Source organism: Sorex araneus, chromosome 1, assembly GCF_027595985.1.
Source record: "Sorex araneus isolate mSorAra2 chromosome 1, mSorAra2.pri, whole genome shotgun sequence".
In the NCBI taxonomy this organism is placed as follows: Eukaryota; Metazoa; Chordata; class Mammalia; order Eulipotyphla; family Soricidae; genus Sorex; species Sorex araneus.
In genome coordinates, this window is record NC_073302.1 from 39,900,314 (window position 1) to 39,924,215 (window position 23,902).

The following is a 23,902-nucleotide window of genomic DNA, read 5'->3' on the forward strand; positions in this document are numbered from 1 at the left end:
TGTCCGTCATGAACACAGGATTTTAAAGTCTTTTTTTTTTCTTTTTTAAAAGCTTTTTGCATCATAACCGGCAATGCTCAGGGGTTACTCCTGGCTCTGCACTCAGGAATTACAGGAATTACATGGCAGTGCTGGGGGGGACCATATAGGATGCCGGGGATCGAACCTGGGTCAGCGATGTGGAAGGCAAATGCCTTACCCACTGAACTATTGCTCCGGCCACTAATTTTAAAGTCATTTCTTATAGTGGGGTGTCTTCGTTGCTCTAAGAGCCTGCGAATCTATATTGAGTCTCAATATTGCTCAGCAGTTTGAAGTGGAATGTTTGTATCTTTATATTTTTGCATATCATGTAGGCAGACTGAAGAAGTTACAGCCAATAGATTCCTTCACAGGCCCCTGAGAGTCAGGGCTCCTACTCCTCTGGCATTAGAACACATGGTTAAAGCTTGAAAAGCAGTTTTATTGATCCCACATCTGTCCAAGCCCGAGGCCCTGTTCCCTCAAGCAGAAGGCACTGTGGTCAGCATGGTCAAGCATCAGCCGCTGCCTCCCTGACCTCCTGCCGCAGGCTGTAATGAGTCTCCGGAAGGGCCCTTAGTCTCTCCGCAGCCTGGAAAGGAAACAGGGCAATCACGAACAGGAAGCGCACTGCCAAATAGAGGCGTGGAGCTGAACGTCCGCTGGGCAAGAGCTGGCGGGGCTCAGAAGCTGGCGCTAAGGGGGGGTGGCATCAACAGAGGATGAGGGAATGGAGCAGCTCCTGAGTCCCTGAGCCCAGGTTCCAGGGGCTCTCGGGTCACACCTACAGGGATCCTCTGAGGCAAGGGGAGAAAAAAGGGAGAGCACAGACCCGGGATGATCCGGGTCCTAACCTGCTCCGGTGTGAGGTCCCTCTGAGCCTGGGCAAGCATTTCATAGCCAACCATGAATTTCCGGATGGTGGCAGAACGCAGGAGTGGAGGGTAGTAATGAGCATGCAACTGCCAGTGGTCCCAGTTGGCCCCGGCCTCTGATCCGGTGGGAGCACCTGAAAGGAAGAAGGCAGAGAAGGCTAGGGAAGGTCCCATCCTCCGTTTCCATACCAGCCTACGGGGCTGAAAACTACATCTCCCAGCATTCCCTGTGAGAGGTCACGGAGCATCTGAAAGCATACCCAGGGGACATGGTTCCTTCCACCCAGCAGGCTGCTCCACGCTCATTCCCAGCGTCCTGACTCTGGACACTTGTCCCAGCAAGTGTTTCCAGGCCTGCTAGGAGTTGTAGAAACGGTGTCGGGGTTCAAAGGGGTGCTTGGAAACTCTCACCGTGCCAGCCCATGGAGTAGGGAAAGGTTGTCTCGAACAGGTTGTCATACTTGGTCAGGAGCTTCTTCATGACAGAGGCTAGGTCTGGAATCAGAGCCGAAACAGATAAGGACTCAGATGCTGGTGCTCCCAGAGCCGCCTCCAGGCAGAGCCCCATTACCAGGTCCCCACCAGGACACTCACCGTCACGCTCAGCGGGGGTCAGCTCAGGCAGCCGCCGCACGTGACGGCGGGGCAGCAGCAGTGTCTGGAAGGGCCACACGGCCCAAAAGGGGACCAGGACTAACCAGTGCTCGCTGGTCAGGACCAGACGTTCCTGGAGACAAACCGAATGAAGAGGCAAGGGTGCAGTCAGCAAAAAAAAAAAAAAAAAAATTCCCAGAATCGGATGGCTTCTCACTGCCTTCTACCCCTCCCACCCTAGGCTAAGCCACCATCGTATTTCCTTCAGATTACTATTATTTTGAGGGCTTGGGGCCACACCCCATGGGATCAGGTTCTGTGCTCAGGGATCACTCCTGGAGGTATTCAAAGGGCCATTAAGTGGTCCTAGGGATTCAAATCTGGATTTGCCTCATGCAGGATAAGTGCCTTACCCCCTCTACTATCTCTCGGACCCCTTCATATTAGTGCTATGGTCTCAGACCTACTGCGTTTCTCTGATACTTTCCTTCTTATTGTCTTTTGGGATGAGATTAGGGGCTCTTTGGAGACACAGCACCTGGCTTTCTCCAACTTTTTTTTTTTTTTGGTGGGGAGCATTGGGCTACACCAAGTGGTACTCAGGGTTTACTCCTGGCTCCTCTGTGTTCAGAGATCACTTTTGAAGCTGCTTGGGGGAAGACATGGGATGCGAGAATCAAACCCAGGTTGGCTGTGTGCAACACAAGTGCCTTCCCCACTGTCCTCTCTCTCTGGCCCCTCGCCCACCTTCCTAAGCAGCTCCTGGCGGCCATACTCCATAAGCAGGGGTTCTCCATGCTGACACCGATAGGCCTGCTGAGACCGTTCCTCACGCTGGACAATATCCGGCAGGAAACTGCTTGCCCACACCTGTTAAGGGATGAGGTTGAGAACAGGCAGTTCATTCACCCCAAAGCCTCCATGCTGCTAACCTATTTATGTTGTCCCTTCCCTTTTTCAGCTCCCCTCTGTGTCCTGCTGGCTTGGATTCAACCCAGAAAGCCAGTGGAACGCCGGACACGCTTACCTGGCAGTGGGGATGAGGATTGGAGCAGCCCATCATGGCTCCTTTGTTCTCAAAGATCTGTCAGGTAGAGGCAGGGAGCTTTAGCAGCCAAAGAGACACCCCATCGAGCCCCACTGACCACAGCCCGGGGAAGCAAGAAAAGCCTTCCCCAACCCCAGCTGCACCCATGTCCACCCTGCCCTTCCAGGGAAGTGAACCTCACCGACCTGCACCCAGGGATACTGGGCACCCAGCTCCTCTGTGACTGAGGCCCACGCGTCGACGACAGCCCGGATCTCGGGGACTGACATGAGTGGCAGTGTCACATCCGACCAGGGGTGGAAGCACATGACCTTACTGGGTGGCGAAGGAGGGAGGGACGTCAGAGGTAGAGGGCTAAGGGCAGGAGCCCAACCCCAGTCTCAGTCCAGGCCCTGGGGTGAAAGGGGGCAAGAAGGGAAAATCCATAGTTACCAAACTCCTCGAGCGGCCTCTGCTTGGAAAAGTGGGTGGTCACTGGGTCCTGAGACAAAGGGGTATCACTCTCTGCCCACAGATAGCCCCAAAGAGGTCCAGCCTCTCTCCCTCCCAAGAGCGGTGAGCGCCCAGTTACCTGGACTAGGGGCATCAGGCTGCAGAGCCGGGAAGTCGTTGTCAAACAGGAAGGTGCCATCGTAGTGGGGATTCACCTACTGACAAAGATGGGCTAGAAGCATCCACTGCCTCACAGGCCCCTTTGGTGGGCTCGAGGGCTGAACAGGCTCTAAGGTAGGGGGGAGCAGGGAGCAGTAGTTCTTTGTTCTTTTTTTTTTTTGCTTTATGGGTCACACCTGGCAATGTACAGGGTTACTCCTGCCTCTGCACTCAGGAATTACTCCTGGCGGTGCTCAGGGGACCATATGGGATGCTGGGAATCGAACCCGGGTCGGCCGCGTGCAAGCAAATGCCCTACTTGCTGTGCTATCACTCCAGCCTGCAGTAGTTCTTTTGAATACTGGGTTCAAAAAGACTTAGAGGGATAAACCAGAGAGATAGCACATATAAGGCGCTTGCCTTGAACACGGCTGATCAGGGTTTAATCCCTGGTACCCCATATGGTCCTGTGAGTCCTGCCAGGAATGACCACTGAGCACAGAGCCAGGAATAAACCCTGAGCACCACTGGGTGTGGCCCCAAAACAAAAGGCTTGGTGGGAGGTAGAGTTCAAGGAACTGGAGAGCCCATTTGGCATATGGGAGACCCAGTTGGATCCCCTGGTACTGGCAACCATCAGGAGTGACTTTCCTCCCCCAGCACTAAGCAGTCCCTGAGCCCTGTAGGGTGTGGCCCAAAAACTGGGGGAGGGAAAAAAAAATGTGGTTGTGTAGGACCTAAAAGTAGGTGCACTGTCCCTATGTGTATGGAAGGGGGTGGGGGGCGCACTGAGCAGGGTCTGCAGGTGCAGATGCGAAGGGCTTACCTCTCCATTGGCCCGGGTGGCCCCGGGACACAGAGGGTTGTGGGGGTCATGCCGGGGCACGGTCGTCAGCAGCGGGGGTTCTACCTGGCCCTGCCAGGGCCGCTTCATGCGGTGAGCCGACACCAGCACCCACTCATCCTGCAGCGGGTTGTAGCGGATATGCTGATGTTCTAGGAATAGAGCGTCGAGATTAGTCAGCAGAGCTCTCTGGCCGCTTGGCCCAGCAGCAAGCCCAAGCTCGGGGCCCCTTCCCCCCTGCTCGGGTTTGGACGTTCCCGGCCAACGTTCCCAGCCTGCAGCTCCGCCGCCACGTGGGCCAGGCCGGGGGAGGGTGCCCCGCACTGCTGGGGTGAGGAATCAGAACTTCCTAATTAGTGAATGGGGCGCGCCCAGCCGCGGGGACACCAGCGGGTCCCGCCGGCCGCCCTGCGGTTACCGCTCACTCGGAAGCTCGTGACCGTGGTGGCCGCCTCGGACGCCTGCTGGCGCTGCTCTGGGCCCGCTCCACCGTGCGCCATGAGGCCACCACCCAGGGAGCAGCCGAGAAGGTGCAGCGACGACAGTGGGATCGTCTGGAATGTCCCAGCCGCCCAGCCAGTGCCCCTTACCCAGACCGCGCCGTGCCCCGCTCCGCCCCAATTTGATTGGCCAGTCTCCAGCACGTGACTGTCTGGGCCGGCCGCCGGGGGGCGGGGCTCCGGACAAGATCGTGCTGTAGCGGGAAGACGTGCCCGGTCCCTATGGATCTTTACCCCGGGGCCAAAGGCACTACTCTGGAAGAACCTCCCCCAGCAATGCTTACTGCAGGCCTCTCGGCCCCACCGTGCTTACAAAATTCCCGTGTTCAGTTATTCATTTGGTCACTCATTCAGCAAATATTTATTACCTCCTACTCCCCAGTCTTCTGAACTCTTCCCAGTGGGCGAAAGGGACGCCCCTATGTGCACAAGGCAAATATGGCCTTTGCTCTCTCAGGGCTTACACTGTAGGGTTAAGTAAAGGTATCCTGGTCCCTGGGTCCACGATCACGTCCCTTACGGGTGCAGTGGAGAAGAAGCAATCTAGGGAGGGTGGGGATTGAAGGGAAGGGGAGCAGGGCTTGACCTACTCTGTTTCACGGAGGCGCCAGTACTCCACCGTAAGAATACTGAACCCTGGAGGAGCTGGTACTTCACCTCATTCTCAACAAGTTTGGGAATACACGTGCAGGCATGCACGTACGCACACTTACATATGCACATATGCATGCACACCCTAAGCATAAGAAGACAAGATCAGGGGCCGCAGTGATAGTACAATGGGCAGGGGTTTTCCTTGCATGCTGCAGACCTGTGTTCAATCCCCAGCACTCCATATACCCCCAAGCTCTCCCAAAAAAGGAGAACCACCAATAAGCCTTGAGTACCACCAGGTGTGTCCCCCCAAAAAAAAAATTTTTTTTGTTTTTTTTTTTAAAAGAAGACAAAGTTAAGAAAGAAGTTAGAAGAGATCTGAAAATGTGGGACAGAAGAGACAGCTCAAAGGATTGGAGCTCATGCCTGGTGTGCAAAGGGTCCCAGGTCCAATCCCCAGCCCACTGACCTCCCTAGCATACCAGTAGGTATAGCTCTGGTTGCCCCTAGCTCTGCTGGAGAAGCCCAGAAACAAACAAACCCCAGAAAACGTGGATTTGACAGTCAGGTGCTCCAGCCACCATCTGAATGGAGTAGGGGCAGCTCCTTCACACATCCTCTTTCCTTCTCCAACTTTTCCTGGGATCAAATCATTCGGCTAACACTGGTATAGGATTCAAATTCATCCCAACATACATTGTTTTCAAGGCAGGAGATGGGGACGACCCAGGCAATGCTCAGCCGACTCAGGTTCTGCTCTACAAGATGCCCACCCCAGCTGTACATGATGGCTCCATGCTTGGCACGGCAATATGGGCCCAGTGGTGCTGGGGGCCTGTATAATCTCCAGGCGGCTAGGGGAAGCCCCTGGCTGCTCTCCCTCTCACCACCCGCATTTGGTAGTGGTCTCGGGCCGCTCCCCCACCCAGAGCAGCCCAGGCCATGGGGCAGATGGAGGAGGAAAGGAGGGCCAAGCCGGTTGATTGATTAGTTGTCATACATTCCATTCTCCCCACACACCTGTTCCAGTCTCACGAAGCTCCCCATTCTAGTCTCACACTGCTCCTCCTTCCCGTCTCCTCCTGTCTCTCCCGATCATCTCTACACGCTCCATCTTGCTGCCCTGCTCTCTCTCTCTCATCTCCCCCAACTCTCTCCTCTCCACCCCCAGCACTCTGGGCAGATGGTATACACCAATCCAGTAGCAAAATCAACATAAGAAAGCCCTTCCTGACTGCTCATCAGGCTCAAGGGTGGAAACACCACCTAGGGGTGTTCCTCTTCTCCTTAGTCCAATAACTTAATTAACATCTTAATTCTACTTCTTAATATTAGTTATTTTTTTTTGCTTTTTGGGTCACACCCGGCAATGCACAGGGGTTACTCCTGGCTGTGCACTCAGGAATTACTCCTGGCGGTGCTCAGGGGACCATATGGGATGCTGGGAATCGAACCCGGGTCGGCCGCGTGCAAGGCAAACGCCCCACCCGCTGTGCTATCTCTCCAGCCCCAATATTAGTTATTTTTGTATGGACACAGTAAGATACAGGAGGCTTGTAGGGCAACTCTCCTGGGAACATCTTGCCACAGACTCAGACTAGAGTGCTCAGGCCAGATTAATCTTTCCCAACCCTAACAGGGTCCGAATCTAGTTATTACTTTTTGGATCATGACAGAATTTGTCCATGACCATGCTCTTGACTTATAGTTAAGCATTATGGCACTTTGGCCAGGCCCATTTCTTTTTTTTTTTTCTTTTCTTTTTGGGTCACACCCAGCAATGCACAGGGGTCACTCCTGGCTCATGCACTCAGGAATTACTCCTGGCCGTGCTCAGGGGACCATATGGGATGCTGGGAATCGAACCCGGGTCGGCCGCGTGCAAGGCAAACGCCCTACCTGCTGTGCTATTGCTCCAGCAGGCCAGGCCCATTTCAATGCCAGGGTAGCACATAGCTCACCGCTTGCTCTGGATCCATCCGGTCCCTCGTCGGGACCAAGCTTTTGGTGTGCTAGGAAGTAAAAGCACTGAGGCTTAGGTCGAGAGATCAGATGTCACAGAGGTAATATTATCTAGAGCCAATAATCTCCCATGTTACAAAAGCATATCATTAATTGTCTTCCTATGTTCATACAAAAAGGACATTGCTCTGAATTAACTATGCGAAGGACTTAAGGAGAAGAGAAAACAATATTTACAAGTTAAGAGAGTACAAAGGAAGAAGTTACAGGGGCTGGAGCAATAGCACAGCAGGTAGGGCATTAGCTTTGCATGAGGCCGACCCAGGTTGTTCAATTCCCAGCATCCCATATGGTCCCCTGAGCACTGCCAAGGGTAATTCCTGAGTGCAGAGCCAGGAGTAATCCCTGTGCATCACCAGGTGTGACCCAAAAAGCAAAAAATAAATAAATAGATAAAATAAAAATAAATGGGGGCCGGAGCAATAGCACAGCGGGTAGGGCGTTTGCCTTGCACGCGGCCAACCCGGGTTCGATCCCCGGCATCCCATATGGTCCCCCAAGCACTGCCAGGAGTAATTCCTGAGTGCAAAGCCAGGAGTAACCCCTGAGCATCGCTGGGTGTGACCCAAAAAGCAAAAAAAATAAAAAAATAAAAATAAATAAAAATAAATGTCCCTTCTTTTAAAACAAGAGAGAGAGAGAGAAAGAGAGAGAGAGAGAAGTTACAAATAGGGGCTGGAGCGATAGCACAGCAGGTAGGACGTTTGCTTTGCATACGGCCGACCTGGGTTCAATTCCCAGCATCCCATATGGTCCCCTGAGCACCACCAGGAGTAATTCCTGAGCGCAGAGCCAGGAGTGACCCCTGTGCATCACCAGGTGTGACCCAAAAAGCAAAAAAAAAAAAAAAAAAATTACAAATAAACACAGAGGAATGGGAGCACTGTTATGGGAGTAACCTAATAAACCAAAGCTCTCTGCAGCAAGACAGAAAAGACAAACCAATGTTATCCTACAGGGGCGACAGGCCACATGTGAGAGTGATTCAGGTGTAATCCGAGGGGTCCCAGAGATCATGTGTGCATGTGTACCAGCCTCTGGCCTTTTTTTTTTTTTTTTTGGCTTTTTGGGTCACACCCAGAGACGCACAGGGGTTACTCCTGGTTTTGCATTCAGGAATCACTCCTGGCAGTGCTCAGGGGACCATATAGGATGCTGGGAATCAAATCAGGTCAGCCATGTGCAAGGCAAATGCCCTACCCGCTGTGCTATCACACAAGCCCCACCAGCCCCGGCCTTTAAAACTTATTTACTGGTGGGGCTGGAGAGATAGCACAGCGGGTAGGGCGTTTGCCTTGCACGCGGCCGACCCGGGTTCAAATCCCAGCATCCCATATGGTCCCCTGAGCACGGCCAGGGGTAATTCCTGAGTGCAGAGCCAGGAGTAACCCTTGAGCATTATCAGGTGTGATCCACAAAGCAAAACAAACAAACAAACAAAAAAACCCAAAAACAATAAAACTCATTTGCTGTCCCTTAGTTGATCTTACCCCAATGACAGGGGATTGCACACAATCTCAGTTGCAGTGCTCACTTAGCCCTGGTGCTTGTGGGGTTCTCCTCTGGGATCACTCTCCTTTAGTTATACTGTTTGCACACATATTGAGGGGATCATTCCATAGTTGTAGCTCCATGCCTCCTCTTTTTTCTTTTTTTGCTTTTTGGGTCGCACCCAGCGATGCTCAGGGGTCACTCCTGGCTCTGCACTCAGGAATTACTCCTGGCAGTGCTCAGGGGACCATATGGGATGCTGGAAATCGAACACGGGTCAGCCTCGGGCAAGGCAAATGCCCTACCTGCTATGCTATTGCTCCAGCTCCCCCCTTTTTTCTTTTTTTGGGTAGTACTAAGACTCAAACTCAGGGCCTCAGGCACGGCTGAGCCACCTATTATCTAAAGAGCCATCTATTATCTAAAGTTCCTCACCCCATCACAGTGGGATGTAAGCATCACAAGGTCACCCGAAGGATGAATGGCCACGCTGAGACCTGAGCTCTCCTTTCCCAGGCTCTTTCCACTACTCTGAAATGCCTCTGAGACTTCAGTGAGACTCAATCCAGAAACCTAGGGACAGGGCATGTGGTTCATTGGGGCTGAGATGGGGACAGGAGTGTGAGAGCAGACCTAGAGTCAGGCAGAAGCAGAGAGGCCCTAACCCCCAAGCTGGTGAGGCCATGCTGTTTTACAGCTCAGATACAAAAACTGGGTCATTGGTCATTTACCTGATCTCTGCCCTAAGTTCCTCAGACTGGAATCAGAAGAGGCCTCTAACAAGGGGGAACAGGGAGCAGAGAGCAGAGTAAACTCAGTTTCACCTATCTTATTGCTGGAGTTGGGGGAGGGCAGAAGACCTGCTTTTGTACCCTACTTACTGTTTCCCCTTTATTACTCGAGCATTTCCTGTGGTGCGCTACTCTCAGCAGTGTTCAGGAACAAAATCTAAGCCTCTAACATGTGAAGTATGTACATCAGTCCTGCCTCCATTTACCCTCTCTAATGTTTGAGTGACGGATTGTGCAGACAGTCCCATTTTCTCAATAACATTCGTGTTTCAGTACCATTTTCTGGAACAAAACAACAGTTTCCTCACTCTTTCAGGAATTGCTCTTTTTAAATAAATAGAAGTTTGTTTCATTTTGTTCATATGGAGGCCACTCCCAGTAGCGCTTAGGGGGCCATACAGTGCTGGGGATTGGACTTAGAACTTTGTGTATGCTAGGCATGCGCCTGACCAATTGCACTATCTCCCAGTCCCAGGACCATATCTTAGGAACATCACCCTTCCCTCTCCCTATCTACCCAAGGTCTGGGGGGGAGGAAGGGGGTGTGCTGGGGAAGAGAAGAATGGTTGAGATAGGGCTTACCCAGCCCTTTTTCTCCAATATCCCAGGGGAATGATGTCTGCTACCACATCTGGAGAAGATGGCTGTGATCCCCAGTCCCCTGCAATCCCTTTAATAAGTCTTTTTTCAAGATACTCTTAATGAGTTCTTATTCAAAACAACACAATAAAACAAATCAGTGTGTCCTGGGGAAATTTTCTGAGAGATCAGAATGAGGAGCTACATATCTACACAGCACCAGAGGGCTTTGCTTGGACCAAGGGACCAGAGGACAGACTTGGGGACCAGTCCCCCTGCTATTTGGTGACATACATCATTTAAGTCTGTACTTCATTGGCCAGAACACAATTATGTGGCTTCCCCTAAATATAGAGGTAACCGTGGAATGTAATCTGGCTGCTCAAGAGCAAAAAACAAATGGGTTTGTTAATGTCTACCATTATCTCCTGCTCTCTGACCCTACTGAGAAACCTAATTACAAATTCCCATCATTTTATCGGACCTGTCAATTACATTTGACTGCACTGACCCTTCATTCCATCATCTCATGTGTTGGTTATCCTCTTTCAGACCCTTCTCCTTTATGTTGTATTTATACAGCGAACACATATAACACCATGTGCCTGTCACTAATTGCTTTACAAATATATTAACTCATCTAATGTTCACAATGAAGGTATGTGCTATGAGATGGCTACTTTTAGCTATCCCATTTTGTGAGTGAGAAACTGAGTCATAGGAAGTTTCAGTAACATGCCCAGGATCACACAATTAATAGTGGACAAGAGGCAGGCATTTAACCCACTAATCAAACACCAGTTTCTTTTCTTTCTTTCTTTCTCTCTCTCTCTCTCTCTCTCTCTCTCTCTCTCTCTCTCTCTCTCTCTCTCTCTCTCTCTCTCTCTCTCTCTCTCTCTCTCTCTCTCTCTCTCTCTCTCTCTCTCTCTCTCTCTCTCTCTCTCTCTCTCTCTCTCTCTCTCTCTCTCTCTCTCTCTCTCTCTCTCCTGGAAGACCATATGGGGTGTTAGGAAGCAAATCTGGGTCAGTTGTGTGTAAAGCAAGTGCCTTACCTGCTATATTGTCTCTTCAGCCCCTAGTTACAGTATCTTTTATGTCCTTCCTTTCTTTCTTCCTTCATTCCTCCCTACTTTCCTTCCTTCCTTCTTTCCTTCCTTCCTCCTCTTCCTCCTTGTCGTCCTTCTTTCTGTTTAGTTTTTTGAGGATGACCTGGTGATTCTCAGAACTTACTACTGGCTCTGCACTGCAGATTCACTTCTGGTGGGGCGCAGGGGGACCATATGAGATGGAAATTGGGTCAGCTGCATGCAAGGTGAAAGTCCTACCCACTGTACCTCCAGCATCAAGTTCCGGCTTCTTAATCACTGCTATATGCTGCCTCTTTTCTCTCTTTTACTTATCTCCCTCTTTGGTCTTTTATTCCCCTACCTCCCCCTTAACTGTTGGTGTTCTCTTTTCTTAGCCTTATCTTACTCATTTATCCCTTATGCATGGACACTTTATCCACTCTTTGGGTTTTAATTACCACTTTGTCCTTAGGTTTCCAGTGAGAAGCCTAAGCACAGATGGGATGATGCAGTGTTAATGGCATTATTCCTAGTGGTCTCATAATTTGACACATATAGGTGCTAGCAAAACAGCTATTGTCTGACTAACAACTCCCAGCACTCTACACAAGATCTGAACACCAGACCTAGCACTTGATTGCCCATTAGACATAAAAAATGGTGTTAACCAAGGAAATGGGTGTGGGGGAAGAGTCGCATGAAAGGCAGAAAGGAGAGGGGGATGAGTACTCCAAAAAGAAGAAATCAAGTCTGCCAACTTTATCTTCAGAATACTTCTCAAGGGGCTGGAGCGATAGCACAGTGGGTAGGGCGTTTGCCTTGCATGCGGCCGACCCAGGTTCGATCCCCGGCATCCCATATGGTCCCCCAAGCACCGCCAGGAGTAATTCCTGAGTGCAAAGCCAGGAGTAACCCCTGAGCATCGCTGGGTGTGACCTAAAAAAAAGCCAAAAAACCCCCCCAAAAAACAGAATACTTCTCAAGATCATTTGTTTCATCTTCACTTACATAAATCTCTCCTCTCCTGGATCTTAGTCTACCTAATTCATCTTAACTCATCTTGATCTCCTCCACTCTATAGCACCCCCATTTTTTCTGTGATCAAATCTAATCCTATCACCCCCCCCCCAAGAATGACTCTAATTGGGCTGGAGCGATAGTACAACGGGTAGGGCATTTGCCTTGCATGTGGCCCACCCGGGTTCGATCCCCAGTACCCCATATGGTTACCCATGAGTGCAGAGCCAGGAGTAGCCCCTAAGCATTGTCAGGTGTGACCCCCTCAAAAAAAAAAAAAAAAAGAATGCCCCTAGTTGATTTTCAAGGCTTTCTCTGACATTTTTGAGTTTGCGATCAAAGAATAGACTGTAGGCCTCTGAGGTCCCCACCATTTTGCCCTTGGAGTTGGTCTCTTTAGTAGCAAAGTTTTCCCCGTTTTTCATTTAGTTTAAAGGGTTTAGGAGGGTGGGTGATGAATTCCACCCAGGGCCTCACAGATGGGAAGCACACCCCACCACCACTGAACTCCGGCCCGGCTCGATTTTTTAAAACTTATTTTTCATTTCTTTTAAAGAGTCAGTTGAGGTGTCACCGCCTCGAAAGCCTTCCTAAGCCCCCACCCTCATCCCCCTCCTAGGATGAAGAGCTTCCTCCCACCTGATGTGCTAGCAAAAGCGGACCTTAACGATCACGAGTCCCGTAAAGCTATGTTTCCGGGCTTGCTGGCGGCACACCAGTCCAAGAGCCCAAGCGAGCCAGTGCATCCTGCGGGAGAGAGAGGGGCGTCCTCACCGCCACCCATCCCTCTTCCCCAAGGTGGTCCAGAATCTGGCAGCCCGAGGACTTGCCCCGCCCCCCCCCGCGTCTCCTGCGCACGCGCCGTCCCACTTCCCGCGAGAAAATGGTTCTGCCCGGGAGGCGGGGCCTGGCGCCGGGGCCCGTTCCGATTGGCCCGCGCGAGCCGTACCACGGCGGTGGCGGGGGAACGGGCTGTGGACGCGCCGCAGGTCGGAGGCGGCGGGCGTCAGACCCCGCGGCCCCGGCTCGCTGCGCTCCTGGCGCCCAGGCCGTCCGCCGGGATGCAGTGGGCCGTGAGCCGGCGGTGGGCGTGGGCCGCGCTGTTTCTGGCCGCCACGGCTGTGCTGGCGCAAATGCTCTGGCCGCCGAGCTTCGTCTTCCAGCCCGAAGAGATCGCTCAGCTGGCGCGGCAGTACGCGGGTGAGCCGGGGCTGCCGGGTGGGCGGGTGGAGCAGGAAGGCCTGGGCGGCCCGGGAGGCTTGGGGGCCCAGCCGGGGCTCCGGGCCGTGCAGGCGCCGCACCCCCGCAGACCCCCCCCCCCACTCTAGGGTTGCTTTGCCCCCGCCAGGGCTGGACCACGAGCTGGCCTTCTCGCGCCTGATCGTGGAGCTGCGGCGGCTGCACCCAGGCCATGTGCTGCCGGACGAGGAGCTGCAGTGGGTGTTCGTGAACGCGGGTGGCTGGATGGGTGCCATGTGCCTTCTGCACGCGTCGCTGACCGAGTACGTGCTGCTCTTCGGCACCGCCCTGGGCTCTGGCGGCCACTCGGGTCAGTGCTGGCGGCGGGCCGGACTGGGAGGCGAGGGCTGAACCAGGGCTCCGGAGGCCCTCCGTTCCTCCTATTGGGCTGGGCCGTGTTGATGGCGCGGACGTCCTGATACTCGGTGTCTCTCTGATTGCCCCGCAGGCCGCTATTGGGCTGAGATCTCGGACACCATCATCTCTGGCACCTTCCACCAGTGGAGAGAGGGCACTACCAAAAGTGAAGTCTTCTATCCAGGTGCGTAGGGGTGCTCTGTCTGGGAGAAAGGGGGGTTTCCCTCCTCCTGGGGGAGGGGCAGTGCATGGCCTGCAAAAGGGATGGGTGATGCCTGGTTCCTTTAGTGTCAGATAAGCCACAGGTGGTTGGTTGAGGCCGGCTGAGGACCCTGGTTGCTTTGATCTGTCAAAAGGGCACATCTTAGCTATGTTTGTCATTACCCCCCACGGAGACTGCTTTCTTCACGGTATTCCAACAATTGATGGGGAAGACAGGTGGGTAATCAGAAGTGACCTCATGTCCCCAAACACAGGGCAGAGAGCTGCAATTTGCATGGAAAAATAGAGCTTCAGGGCCAGAGAGATTGTACAGTGGGTAAGGTGCTTGCCTTGCATGCATGCAGCAAGGTTCAATCCCCAGCATCCTTTATAGTCCCCTGAGCATTGCCAGGTGTGGTCAAAAAAAAAAAAGAAAGTAGAGCTTTAACTTCAGGTTAGTGCCCCAAGCTTGAGCTGCATTGTAATCAAATAGCTGCATTTCTCAAAAAGCCTCTAAAATACAGTGAGCACCTCTGTAAATTTTGGGGAGGTAGGGGTAGGGAAGGCACACCCAGCAGTGCTCAGGGCTTAATCCTGACTCTGTACTTAGGAATCATCCCTGGCAGGCTCTGGGGACTGTATGAAATGCTGAGGATCAAATCCAGGTTGGCCACATCAACCTGGGCAGTGTCCAGGCAAATGTCCTGTCCACTGCACTATCGCTCTGGCCCCCATAATTTTTGCTTGACGTGAGTGAGGAAGACGTAACAGGAGTGCAGACTTCCACACCACCATCCAATGGCCAGGTGAGATGGTCCTTCTTGGCTTCCCCCAAGAGAGGACACAAGCCAGGTGAATGCCACCAAGGAAAGTTTAGGGGTGGCCGTTTTGGCCTCGTACCCTGCAGAGAGAGAGCCCAGGCCAGAGAGGAAGGGTTTTTGTCTCCTTTGGCACCTACTCCACTCTCTTATCTCTCGAGAAACCACAGGTCAGGAAGGTAGCAGCAGTGGGGGAAAGGGCAGGACCAGGGATCTCATGTGGGTGCTCTGTGTCCCCAGGAGAGACTGTGGTGCACGAGCGTGGTGAAGCTACTGCGGTGGAGTGGGGACCAAACACCTGGATGGTGGAGTACGGCCGGGGCATCATCCCGTCCACCCTGGCCTTTGCGCTGGCTGACACCATCTTCAGCACCCAGGACTTCCTCACCTTCTTCTACACTCTCCGCGCCTATGCCCGGGGCCTCCGGCTTGAGCTCACCACCTACCTCTTCGGCCAGGACGCCTGACCTGCCGGGCCTGAAGGAGGACCTGTGGATGGACAGGAGCGGGCAGGCCCGCACACATCCACCGGCTGGATCCCTTGTGAAAAGACAGGGCGTTTCACAACACACGGTTGCTGAGTTCCTGCAGTACGAGCAGGGACCTCTACATGCTTCTACAACCAAACCCAGAGATGTGTGGGGACTCACGGGGCGTGCACTTACATACCGAAACCCGTGTGTTCCCCGGCCTCATCCATTCACATCCATCCAGAGAGGGAGCCCCACATAATCCAGGGGGACCAATCATGTTCAGACACACATGCCACAAGCTCGACTCATGACCTCAGGCCTTCCTAGAGCTTCCCTGTCCCCAGCAGGGCTCTGGAGGGAGGGATGGAGGTTGGTGTTCCCCTCTGCCTCGGTCTGACCACTCGACCTGGCCTCAAAGGGTGAGTGAGGGGGAAGAGGAGCTGCCCTTGGAGGCCCCCTTCACCTGCAGCTATGATGCCTTTCCCCCTCGTCTCCCTGTCCTCACCAAATGCCTTATCCCCTTTCCGGTCCCTTGCTATGCAAGCGCCCTTTGAAGCCCGGCCTCCATCCTCTCAAATCATGTTGTCTGGAGAGTACCGAGGTCAGGGGCCGAATGTCCTGAAAGCTGGAAGAACCCTGTCCCTCCGGGGGAGATGGCAGTGTGAGGGGGACACTGATCTCAGCCCAGGGCCCAACTTCTAGGGAGAGAACCTGGGGAGGTGGGCCGAGTCCTAGAGACAAGCCCTTTCTGTGCACACATTCCATCACAGCTTCCTGCCGTGACCCCCTGTTGCATCTGTCTCCCCCTGTCCGTCTCTATTAATAAAGACTTGTTGAACAATTCCATTTCTCTGTGTCTGAACAGCACAAGAACTTGCTGCCTCCTGCAGGGCCTCAGGCAGCCCTCTCGTACCGTGTTCAAATCTTTAAGACCTGCCTGGCCTTGCAGTAGGGCCCTCATCGAGTCCCCAGAATTGGGTTCTAGAGTCAAGCCTAGAAATCAACTTGTTTGGGGCTGGAGCAATTGTACAGTGGGTCAGGCATTTGCCTTGCATGCAGTCGATCCGGCTTCGATCCCTGGCATCCCATACAGTCCCCTGTGTACTGCCTGGTGTAATTCCTGAGTGCAGAGCCAGGAGTAACCCCTGAGCATTGCTGGGTGTGACCCAAAAAGCAAAATGCTCAGCTTCTTAGTAAGATCATCTCAGGTTTGGTTAGGTTTGGGCGTCACGGCCCCAGTGCTCGGGTCTTGCTCCTGCTGTGGACTCGGGATCACTCCAATGGATTTGAGGAGACAAGTGCCCTGCCCACTGTTCTATCACTTTGACCTCTAATTTTGGTGGGGTTTTGTGTGTGTGTGTGTTTGTTTTGCTTTTGTGATAGCACTCCCAGTGGTTTGTTTATTTTCTTTTTAATTTTTTTCCCAGTGGTTTATCTTTGTTTTGGGGACATACAAGTCAGTGCTAGGGGAGATATGGTACCAAGGACACTGTAGCATTATTCACAAAAGCCAAAATCTGGAAACAACTGCCCAAGAACAGATGACTTAATAAGGAAGTTGTGAGACATCTACACCGTGGAATACTATTCAGCCATTAGAAAAGATGAAATACTGACACATGGGTGAATCTCCAAAGTAACATGCTGAGGAGTGAGATGAGTCAGAAGGACAGGGACAGACACTAAAATATAAAGAAACAGGAGAATAATGTCCAAAGGCAATAGAAAAGAGGAGCAAGGGCCAAAGAAATAGTACAGTAAGTGAGGCACTTGCTTTGCACCGGTTGACCTGGGTTCTATCCTGGTATTCCATATGGTCCCTTGAATTTGCCAGAAGTGATTCCTGAGTGAGGACTGATTCCAGAACCGAGTGTAACACCTGAGTGAGTACTGGTATGACCCAGAAAGAGCAGGAAAACTGGTTGTTAGAAGGAAGCTTACCACTGGGGGCTAGGGTGGGGGTACATCAGGGAATGGACCACTGCCACAATGCTAGAGGGAAGTGGTCACTGGACAAGGGCTGGGTGCTAAAAGGTAAAATGACATGCATGATAACTATTGTAAACCATAGTGCCTAATGGGGGGGGGGAGTGGAGGAAGGGGGTGGGAGGGAAACTGGGACATGGGTGAAGGAAAATGGACACTGGTGAAGGGTGTTTGAGGAAGTCAGGACCTGTTTCGGAGGCCTGTACTGATCTCTACAGCTGCCACCTTGAGAACCTGCCTGTGGGTCCTACCCTGAATAGCCACAGGGTGGCGGTGTGCACCCACAGTTGAGAGGCAAGCACTCTTTCCCCACCTTTGCGGTTTCCCTAGTATACGCACCCGTACCCAGAGCAGGACTTCCTCTCCACTGTCTGCCTTCTCCCAGGGTCCCAGGAATGGGGAGCAGGCAGACTATGGTGAGGCTAGAGGTGGGCCCATAATGTTCCGCCCACTAGATCCCTCACTGGCTCCACCTTCCTCCTGACCTTCAGAGATGTTCAGTGAAGTTCCGCCCACTCCTCATTATACTGACTCCTGGTATACTAAGAGCAGAAAGATCGTTGGTTTTTTTATTTATCAATTTCTTTTTGAGGGGGGGGGTCATACCCAGCGATGCTCAGGAGTTACTCCTGGCTCTGCACTCCGGAATTACTCCTGGCAGTGCTTGGGGACCATATGGGGACCATATGGGATTCTGGGGTTCGAACCTGAGTCGGCCGCATGCAAGGCAAACTCTCCCCCCCCCCCCCCCGCTGTACTATCACTCCAGCCCGATCATGGTTTTTTTTTTTTTTTTTAATGAGAATTCAGGGGCTGGAGCGATAGCACAGCAGGTAGAGCATTTGCCTTGCATGAGGCCGACCCAGGTTCAATTCCCAGCATCCCATATGGTCTCCCGAGCACCGCCAGGAGTAATTCCTGAGTGAAGAGCCAGGAGTATCCCCTGTGCGTCACCAGGTGTGACCCAAAAAGCAAAGAGAGAGAGAGAGAGAGAGAAAGAGAGAGAGAATTTAGGGATAGAGTGCTGTTTACTTGCATGTTTGCATGTATGAGACCCTGGCTTTGATCCCCAGGATTGACACCTACCCCCATCTCCCAAAATCTCATTAAAAAATATAGTGCAGGGCTGGAACAATAGCACAGCGGGTAGGGCGTTTGCCTTGCATGCAGGTGTGACCCAAAAAGAAAAAATATATATATATAGTGCAAAAATTATAGTACAGTGGGTAGACCTCTTGCTTGCAACTAATCTGGGCTCGATTCCAGCACCCCATATGGTCCCCTAAGCCCTGCCAGGAGTTATTCCTGAGTGCAGAGCCAAGAGTAAACCCTGAGCACCACCTGATATGGCCCCAAAAAAAAAACCAAAAAAATGTATATTCGAGGGCCAAAGATGCAGCTCACAGGTAGAGCACTCATCTTGCATGAAAGGTGTACTCTAAACATTTAACATTCTTTTTGTGTAGGTGTGATAATGGGGCATGGTGGAGTGGCATGGGGGCTGGTTTTGGTTTGAACCACACCCTTCGGTGCTCAGGGCCTGTTCCAGCCTCTGGAGTGACCCCTATTGGAGTGAACCCTGGCATTGCTTGGGGGATCATATGTATAGTGTCAGGAATTACTGCACACAAGCAGTGGGGTTCACTGCACACAAGCAGCCTTAACCCCTGAATATTATCCAGACCCAACATTTAACGTTCTTTTTTTTTCTTTTCTTTTTTTCTTTTTTGGGTCACACCTGACTATGCACAGGGGTTACTTCCTGGCTCTGCACTCAGGAATTACCCCTGGCAGTGCTCAGGAGCCGATATGGGATGCTGGGAATTGAACCTGGATGCAAGGCAAACGCCCTCCCTGCTGTGCTATGCTATCGCTCCAGCCCTGAACATTAAACATTCTAATGGGGGGGGGGGGAAGAGCAGCACAAGAGCAATAGGACAGCAGGTAGGGTATTTGTCTTGCATTCGGCCCTACCTGGGTTCAATCCCCGACACCCCAAATGGACCTCCAAACCAGGAGTAATTCCTGAGTATGGAGCCAGGAGTAACCTCTGAGCATCACTGGGTGTGTTCCAAAAAGAAAAGGGGTAAAAAGTTACATTTATAACCACTTGGAAACAACATCAAGTCTAAATTGTGGGGCGGGAGAAAAGATTAGGGGCACTTGCTTTGCATGTGGCTGAGTTTGGTTAGTCTCTGACATCAGAATCCTCCCAGCATTGCTAGGAGTGACCCCTAAGCACAGAGCCAGGAGAAGCCCCTGATCATGATCATTGCTGGGTGCAGTCCAAACTACTATCTGAGGCCCCCTCCCGCACCCTCCCACCCCCCCCCCCCCGCACCTCCAGTGAAAAGTCTGAGTCAGTGTCTCTGAATGAATGTAAGGCCCAGTGAGAAAGACCATCAGGACACCCACCTCCACTATGAGCAGCGCCCGGAGGGGCCTTTCCCATCCACCCTAGTTTGCAAACTGAAGTCTCCAGGGTTTCTGTCCCCCCTCATGCTCCATCACCCCCTCTGGTCGGACTCTGAGCGCACATTTATCAGGGCTGTCCTGGCTTTCCCTTTTCTCTCCCTTTCACACAGGCTTCCAGACTTCTCCCAGCGTCTGTTGCTAAATCTGGTGGTCTTATCTCAACTTTTTCATTGAAAAAGTTAATCACTCTTGGGCTGGAGCAATAGTACAGCAGGTAGGGTGCTTGCTTTGCTTGGGTTCAAACCCCGGCATCCCATAGGGTCCCCCAAGCACTGCCAGGAGTGATTCCTGAGTGTAGAACCAGGAGTAACCCCTGAGCATCACTGGGTGTAACCCAAAAATAATAAAAAAAAAAAAGGTTAACCACTGTTTTGTGTTTTGTGGTTTTGGGGCCACACCTAGTGGTGCCCAGGGATTACTCCTGGCTCTGTGCTCAGAGATCATTCCTGGAAGGGTTTGGAAAGCCATATTTGGTGCCAGATTGAACCAAAGTCATGAAAGTGCAAAGCAAGTGCCCTACATACTGTCCTATCACTCCAACCCAAAAGGTCCTTTGGTTTTGTAGAATATGTGAACCCTGTTCCACCACTGAGCTACACCTTTTCCCTCCTTTCTTTTCTTTTTTTTTTGGGGTCACACCAGGCGATGCACAGGGGTTACTCCTGGCTCTGCACTCAGGAATCACTCCTGGCGGTGCTCAGGGGACCATATGGGATGCTGGGAATCGAACCCGGTCGGCCGCATTGCAAGGCAAACGCCCTACCCGCTGTGCTATCGCTCCAGCCCCTTCCCTCCTTTCTTTTGCGACCTCTCCCAGAGCTGCTCTGGGGTTCCTCCTGGCCCTGCACTCAGGGGCCACTCCTGGTGGGCTTGTGTAACTGTGTGGGATTCTGGGGGTCAAATCTGGGTCAGCCTGTGCAAGGCAAAAGCCCTGCACACTGTACTATCACTCCAGCCCCTCCCTGGATTTTTAACATGTTTTTGGGGGCCACAGCGATGATACTCAGGACTTACTCCTGGCTCCGTGCTCAGGGATCACACTGGAGGTACTGGGTTCAATGCCCAAGGTCCCATATGCACTTCCAGACGTGATTCCCTGAGGGAGAGGGTGGGGATGGAGGGAGGGGGAGAGAGAGAGAGAGAGAGAGAGAGAGAGAGAGAGAGAGAGAGAGAGAGATGGAGGGAGGGAGGGAAGGAGGGAAGAAGGGAAGGAGGAAGGGAAGGAGGGAGAGTGAGAGAGTGATATATACCCTTCTCCTAAAAGCCACTGTCTGCTTTTTCCCCCTCTAGAGAAGCCCAAGTTCTCTCTTGGGAACCCCCTCTCTTTTCCTCCCCCTTGTATTTCTCTAAGTAAATTTCTTTAAATAAAAATGATTTCTCGGGGGCTGGAGCAATAGCACAGTGGGTAGGGCATTTGCCTTGCACGCCGCCAACCCGAGTTCAGTTCCCAGCATCCCATATGGTCCCCTGAGCACCGCCAGGGGTAATTCCTGAGTGCAGAGTCAGGCGCATCGCCGGGTGTGACCCAAAAACCAAAAAAAAAAAAAAAATGATTTCTCTATTTTACCTCCTCCTGAAATTCTTTTCTGCGAGGAAAAAGAACCTATCAGACCTGAGACGCCTGTGCCAAGGTGAGGACTGACTGTCCTTTCTCCTGTATAGAGCAACTCTTTGCTCCGGCTTGAATCCACAGCTCCCCAAGAGCTTGGATGGTGCCGGGCAGAACAGGTGGACTTCAGGTCACAGCTTAGCAGCTGCCTCCTGGGACATGAGCATCCCTGGGAGCACACTTTACCAGTACAGACCCCTTGCAGGTGGGTGGAGCAGAGAGGTAGAAACACTGTTTCCTCGAGGCTCCCTCCCTCGCTCCCCACTTCATCCCAGGCCTCTGCAACATTCATATATCACAAAATGATCACTATGATCTGTACAGTGAACATCCATCATCCCGGATAACTGCAAATTCTTTTGGTTTGGGTTTTGTTTGGGGGCCACACCTAGTGGTGTCAGGCCTTACTCCCCTGTCTGTGCTCAGGGATCACCCCTGGTGGTGCTCAGGAGACCATATGGGTGATCAACCCAGGTCATCCATGTGAATGGTAAATACTCTACCTGCTGTACTTTCTCAGGCACACCCTACACACATAAACACACAAATTCTTTTTCTGTGATGAGAATTTTCAAGATCTACTCTCTGGAACTTTTAGATATATAATACAGTATTAGCAATTGTAATCCCACTGTATATATATTACATCCTAAAACTTATTTGCCTTCTAACTTGAAGTCTATACATTTGGCTCCATTTTACCCTTTCTCCCCATCACTAATCCCTGACAGCCACCTGTCTCTCCTCTTTTTAGGCAGCTGGGGTGTTTTGAAGATTCCACGTGAAAGTGAGATCAGACAATATTTGTCTTTGCCTGACTTACTTCACTTAGCACAATGCCCTCAAGGACGAACAGAAAATTAAAATGTGTAGGGGCTGGAGTGATACTCAATGGGGAGAGCACATGCTTTGCACATTGGAAGCCTAGAGTTTGTTCCCAGCACACAAGGTCCCCTGAGTATCATCAGAACTGTTCCCCAATAAAATGTGACATAGTGAAATATTCACCCTTTAAAAAATAAAATCTAGGGGCCAGAGAGATAGTACAGCAGGTAGGGCCTTGCATGTGCCTAAACTGAATTTGGTCCCCAGAACCCAATATGGTCCTCAAGCACCACCAGGAGGTATCTCTGAGCATAGAGCCAGGAGAAAGCACTGCTGGGCGTGCCCCCAAAGCAAACCAACCAAAAGAGGAAATCCAGTAGTTTGCAACATCGATGGATCTTGTAGTCCACCATCCCATCCCCCATTTATTTTTCCTTCTTTCTTTCTTCCTTCCTATCATCCTTCCTTCCTTCCTTCCTTCCTTCCTTCCTTCCTTCCTTTCTTTCTTCCTTTCTCTTTCTTTCTTTCTTTCCTTCTTTCTTCCTTCCTTCCTTCCTTTCTTTCTCTTTCTTTCTTCCTTTCTCTCTCTCTTCTTTCTTTCTTTCTTTCTTTCTTTCTTTCTTTCTTTCTTTCTTTCTTTCTTTCTTTCTTTCTTTCTTTCTTTCTTTCTACTTTTTGGGCCATGCCTGGTGATGCTCAAGGCTTACTCCTGGCTCTGTACTCAGGAGTTACTCTTGACTCAGAGGACTATATGGGATGATGAGGATCAAACCCAGGTCAGGCAAGCACCTTACCCATTGTACTATCTCTCCAGCCGACTTATTAATTTCTTTACATAACATTTGCTTAGGGTGGCACAGAGAGTACAGCAGGCAGGGTGCTTATCCTGCACTGGGTGTGACCCAAAAGTAAAATATTGTTGGGCCTGAGAGGTAATATAGGGGTGCTTGCCTTGATGTGGCCAACCCCAGTTCAATCCTCATCTCACATCCCCACTCCTCCCCTAAAATAATTATACTAGCATAATATGAATCTTTGTTGCATTTGTATCCAGGGGGACCTGATATAAATTAGATGCTCAGTAAATGTATGGGATGAATGGAAACCAGTTGGTCTGTCTGTCTTTGAAGTAGGATCAGATGGCTGAGCTGTGTGAGACAGCTTTTCCTCCTCAAGGACGAGGAGTTAAACCCGGTCCCCAACAGGGCATCTTCCTTCCCTTAGCCCTTCCCTCCTGGCAGGGAGGCGAGGGGGGTGATAACTGCCCAGACCCTTGCCCTCTTCTCCTCTGTGCTCCATGACTCCATTCCCAAACTCTCTGAGCTGGTATCTGCCTTGCTCAGGGACTGCCTCCGTCCCTGCCTTGCCAGGAGAAGTCTTAGCACTTACCTTGCCCGGGTAAGTGGGTATCCTCTCTGAGAAGCCAACTGCGTGGGGGAGCACAGGGCTCTCAGGGCATCCCGCCACTGCCCTCTGGTGTCCCGGGGGAAGCACATTCCCTCAGTGGACCCAGCCAGGACCAGGCCAAGTAGGGGAGAGTGCTTGCTCATACCAGGTCTGAAATTTCAGCAGAAGGCTGGGAGGGTTGGAACAAGAGAAAGGAATCCAACCCCAGGGTGTACTGGCTGAGCCAGAACAATTAAGGACTTGGTGGAGCCTTGGAATGGGCTGGAGAGAGTCGGTCACTGTGGGGTTGGGTTCCAGGGAGAATTGCCCAGCCAGAGGAAGCAGCCTGGCAGGAGGGACTGGCTGGGAGAGGGTGCAGAGGAGGTGGGGCCAGCGCTGGACTATGTCTTCCAGAGGAGTCTTCAGCCAGAAGCGCGAATGTGGCTGGGTCTGAAGTCCCGGATGCCGCTCCCCCACCCACCCACCCCGCCACCCGTGC

General features: G+C 52.0%; 2 protein-coding genes across 6 annotated transcripts; one reads left to right on the forward strand and one right to left on the reverse strand.

Moving 5' to 3' along the window:
- Window positions 1-332: 332 nt before the first annotated feature.
- GALT (galactose-1-phosphate uridylyltransferase) lies at window positions 333-12,835 on the reverse strand. 5 transcript variants are annotated; one of them, XM_055139801.1, is made up of 11 exons: window positions 12,674-12,835; window positions 3,956-4,125; window positions 3,110-3,185; window positions 2,971-3,019; window positions 2,724-2,853; window positions 2,518-2,574; window positions 2,238-2,360; window positions 1,491-1,623; window positions 1,308-1,391; window positions 876-1,030; window positions 333-613 (listed from the first exon to the last, which is right to left on the reverse strand). In XM_055139801.1, the coding sequence occupies exons 2-11, from the start codon at window positions 4,061-4,063 to the stop codon at window positions 533-535; spliced, it is 996 nt and encodes a 331-aa protein (XP_054995776.1). In that variant the 5' UTR covers window positions 4,064-4,125; window positions 12,674-12,835; the 3' UTR covers window positions 333-532. The 5 variants fall into 5 exon arrangements, 4 of the variants coding, with proteins under 4 accessions (XP_054995776.1, XP_054995771.1, XP_054995789.1 ...); XM_055139796.1 differs by lacking the exon at window positions 12,674-12,835 and adding an exon at window positions 4,564-4,609; XM_055139814.1 differs by lacking the exon at window positions 12,674-12,835 and adding an exon at window positions 4,399-4,584 and having other exon boundaries at window positions 334-613.
- A 140-nt stretch (window positions 12,836-12,975) lies between these two features.
- Window positions 12,976-15,968, forward strand: SIGMAR1 (sigma non-opioid intracellular receptor 1). Its single transcript, XM_004600206.3, has 4 exons — window positions 12,976-13,234; window positions 13,383-13,583; window positions 13,722-13,814; window positions 14,890-15,968. Exons 1-4 carry the CDS (start codon window positions 13,096-13,098, stop codon window positions 15,114-15,116), a joined length of 660 nt encoding a protein of 219 aa, XP_004600263.1. The 5' UTR covers window positions 12,976-13,095; the 3' UTR covers window positions 15,117-15,968.
- Window positions 15,969-23,902: the final 7,934 nt, after the last annotated feature.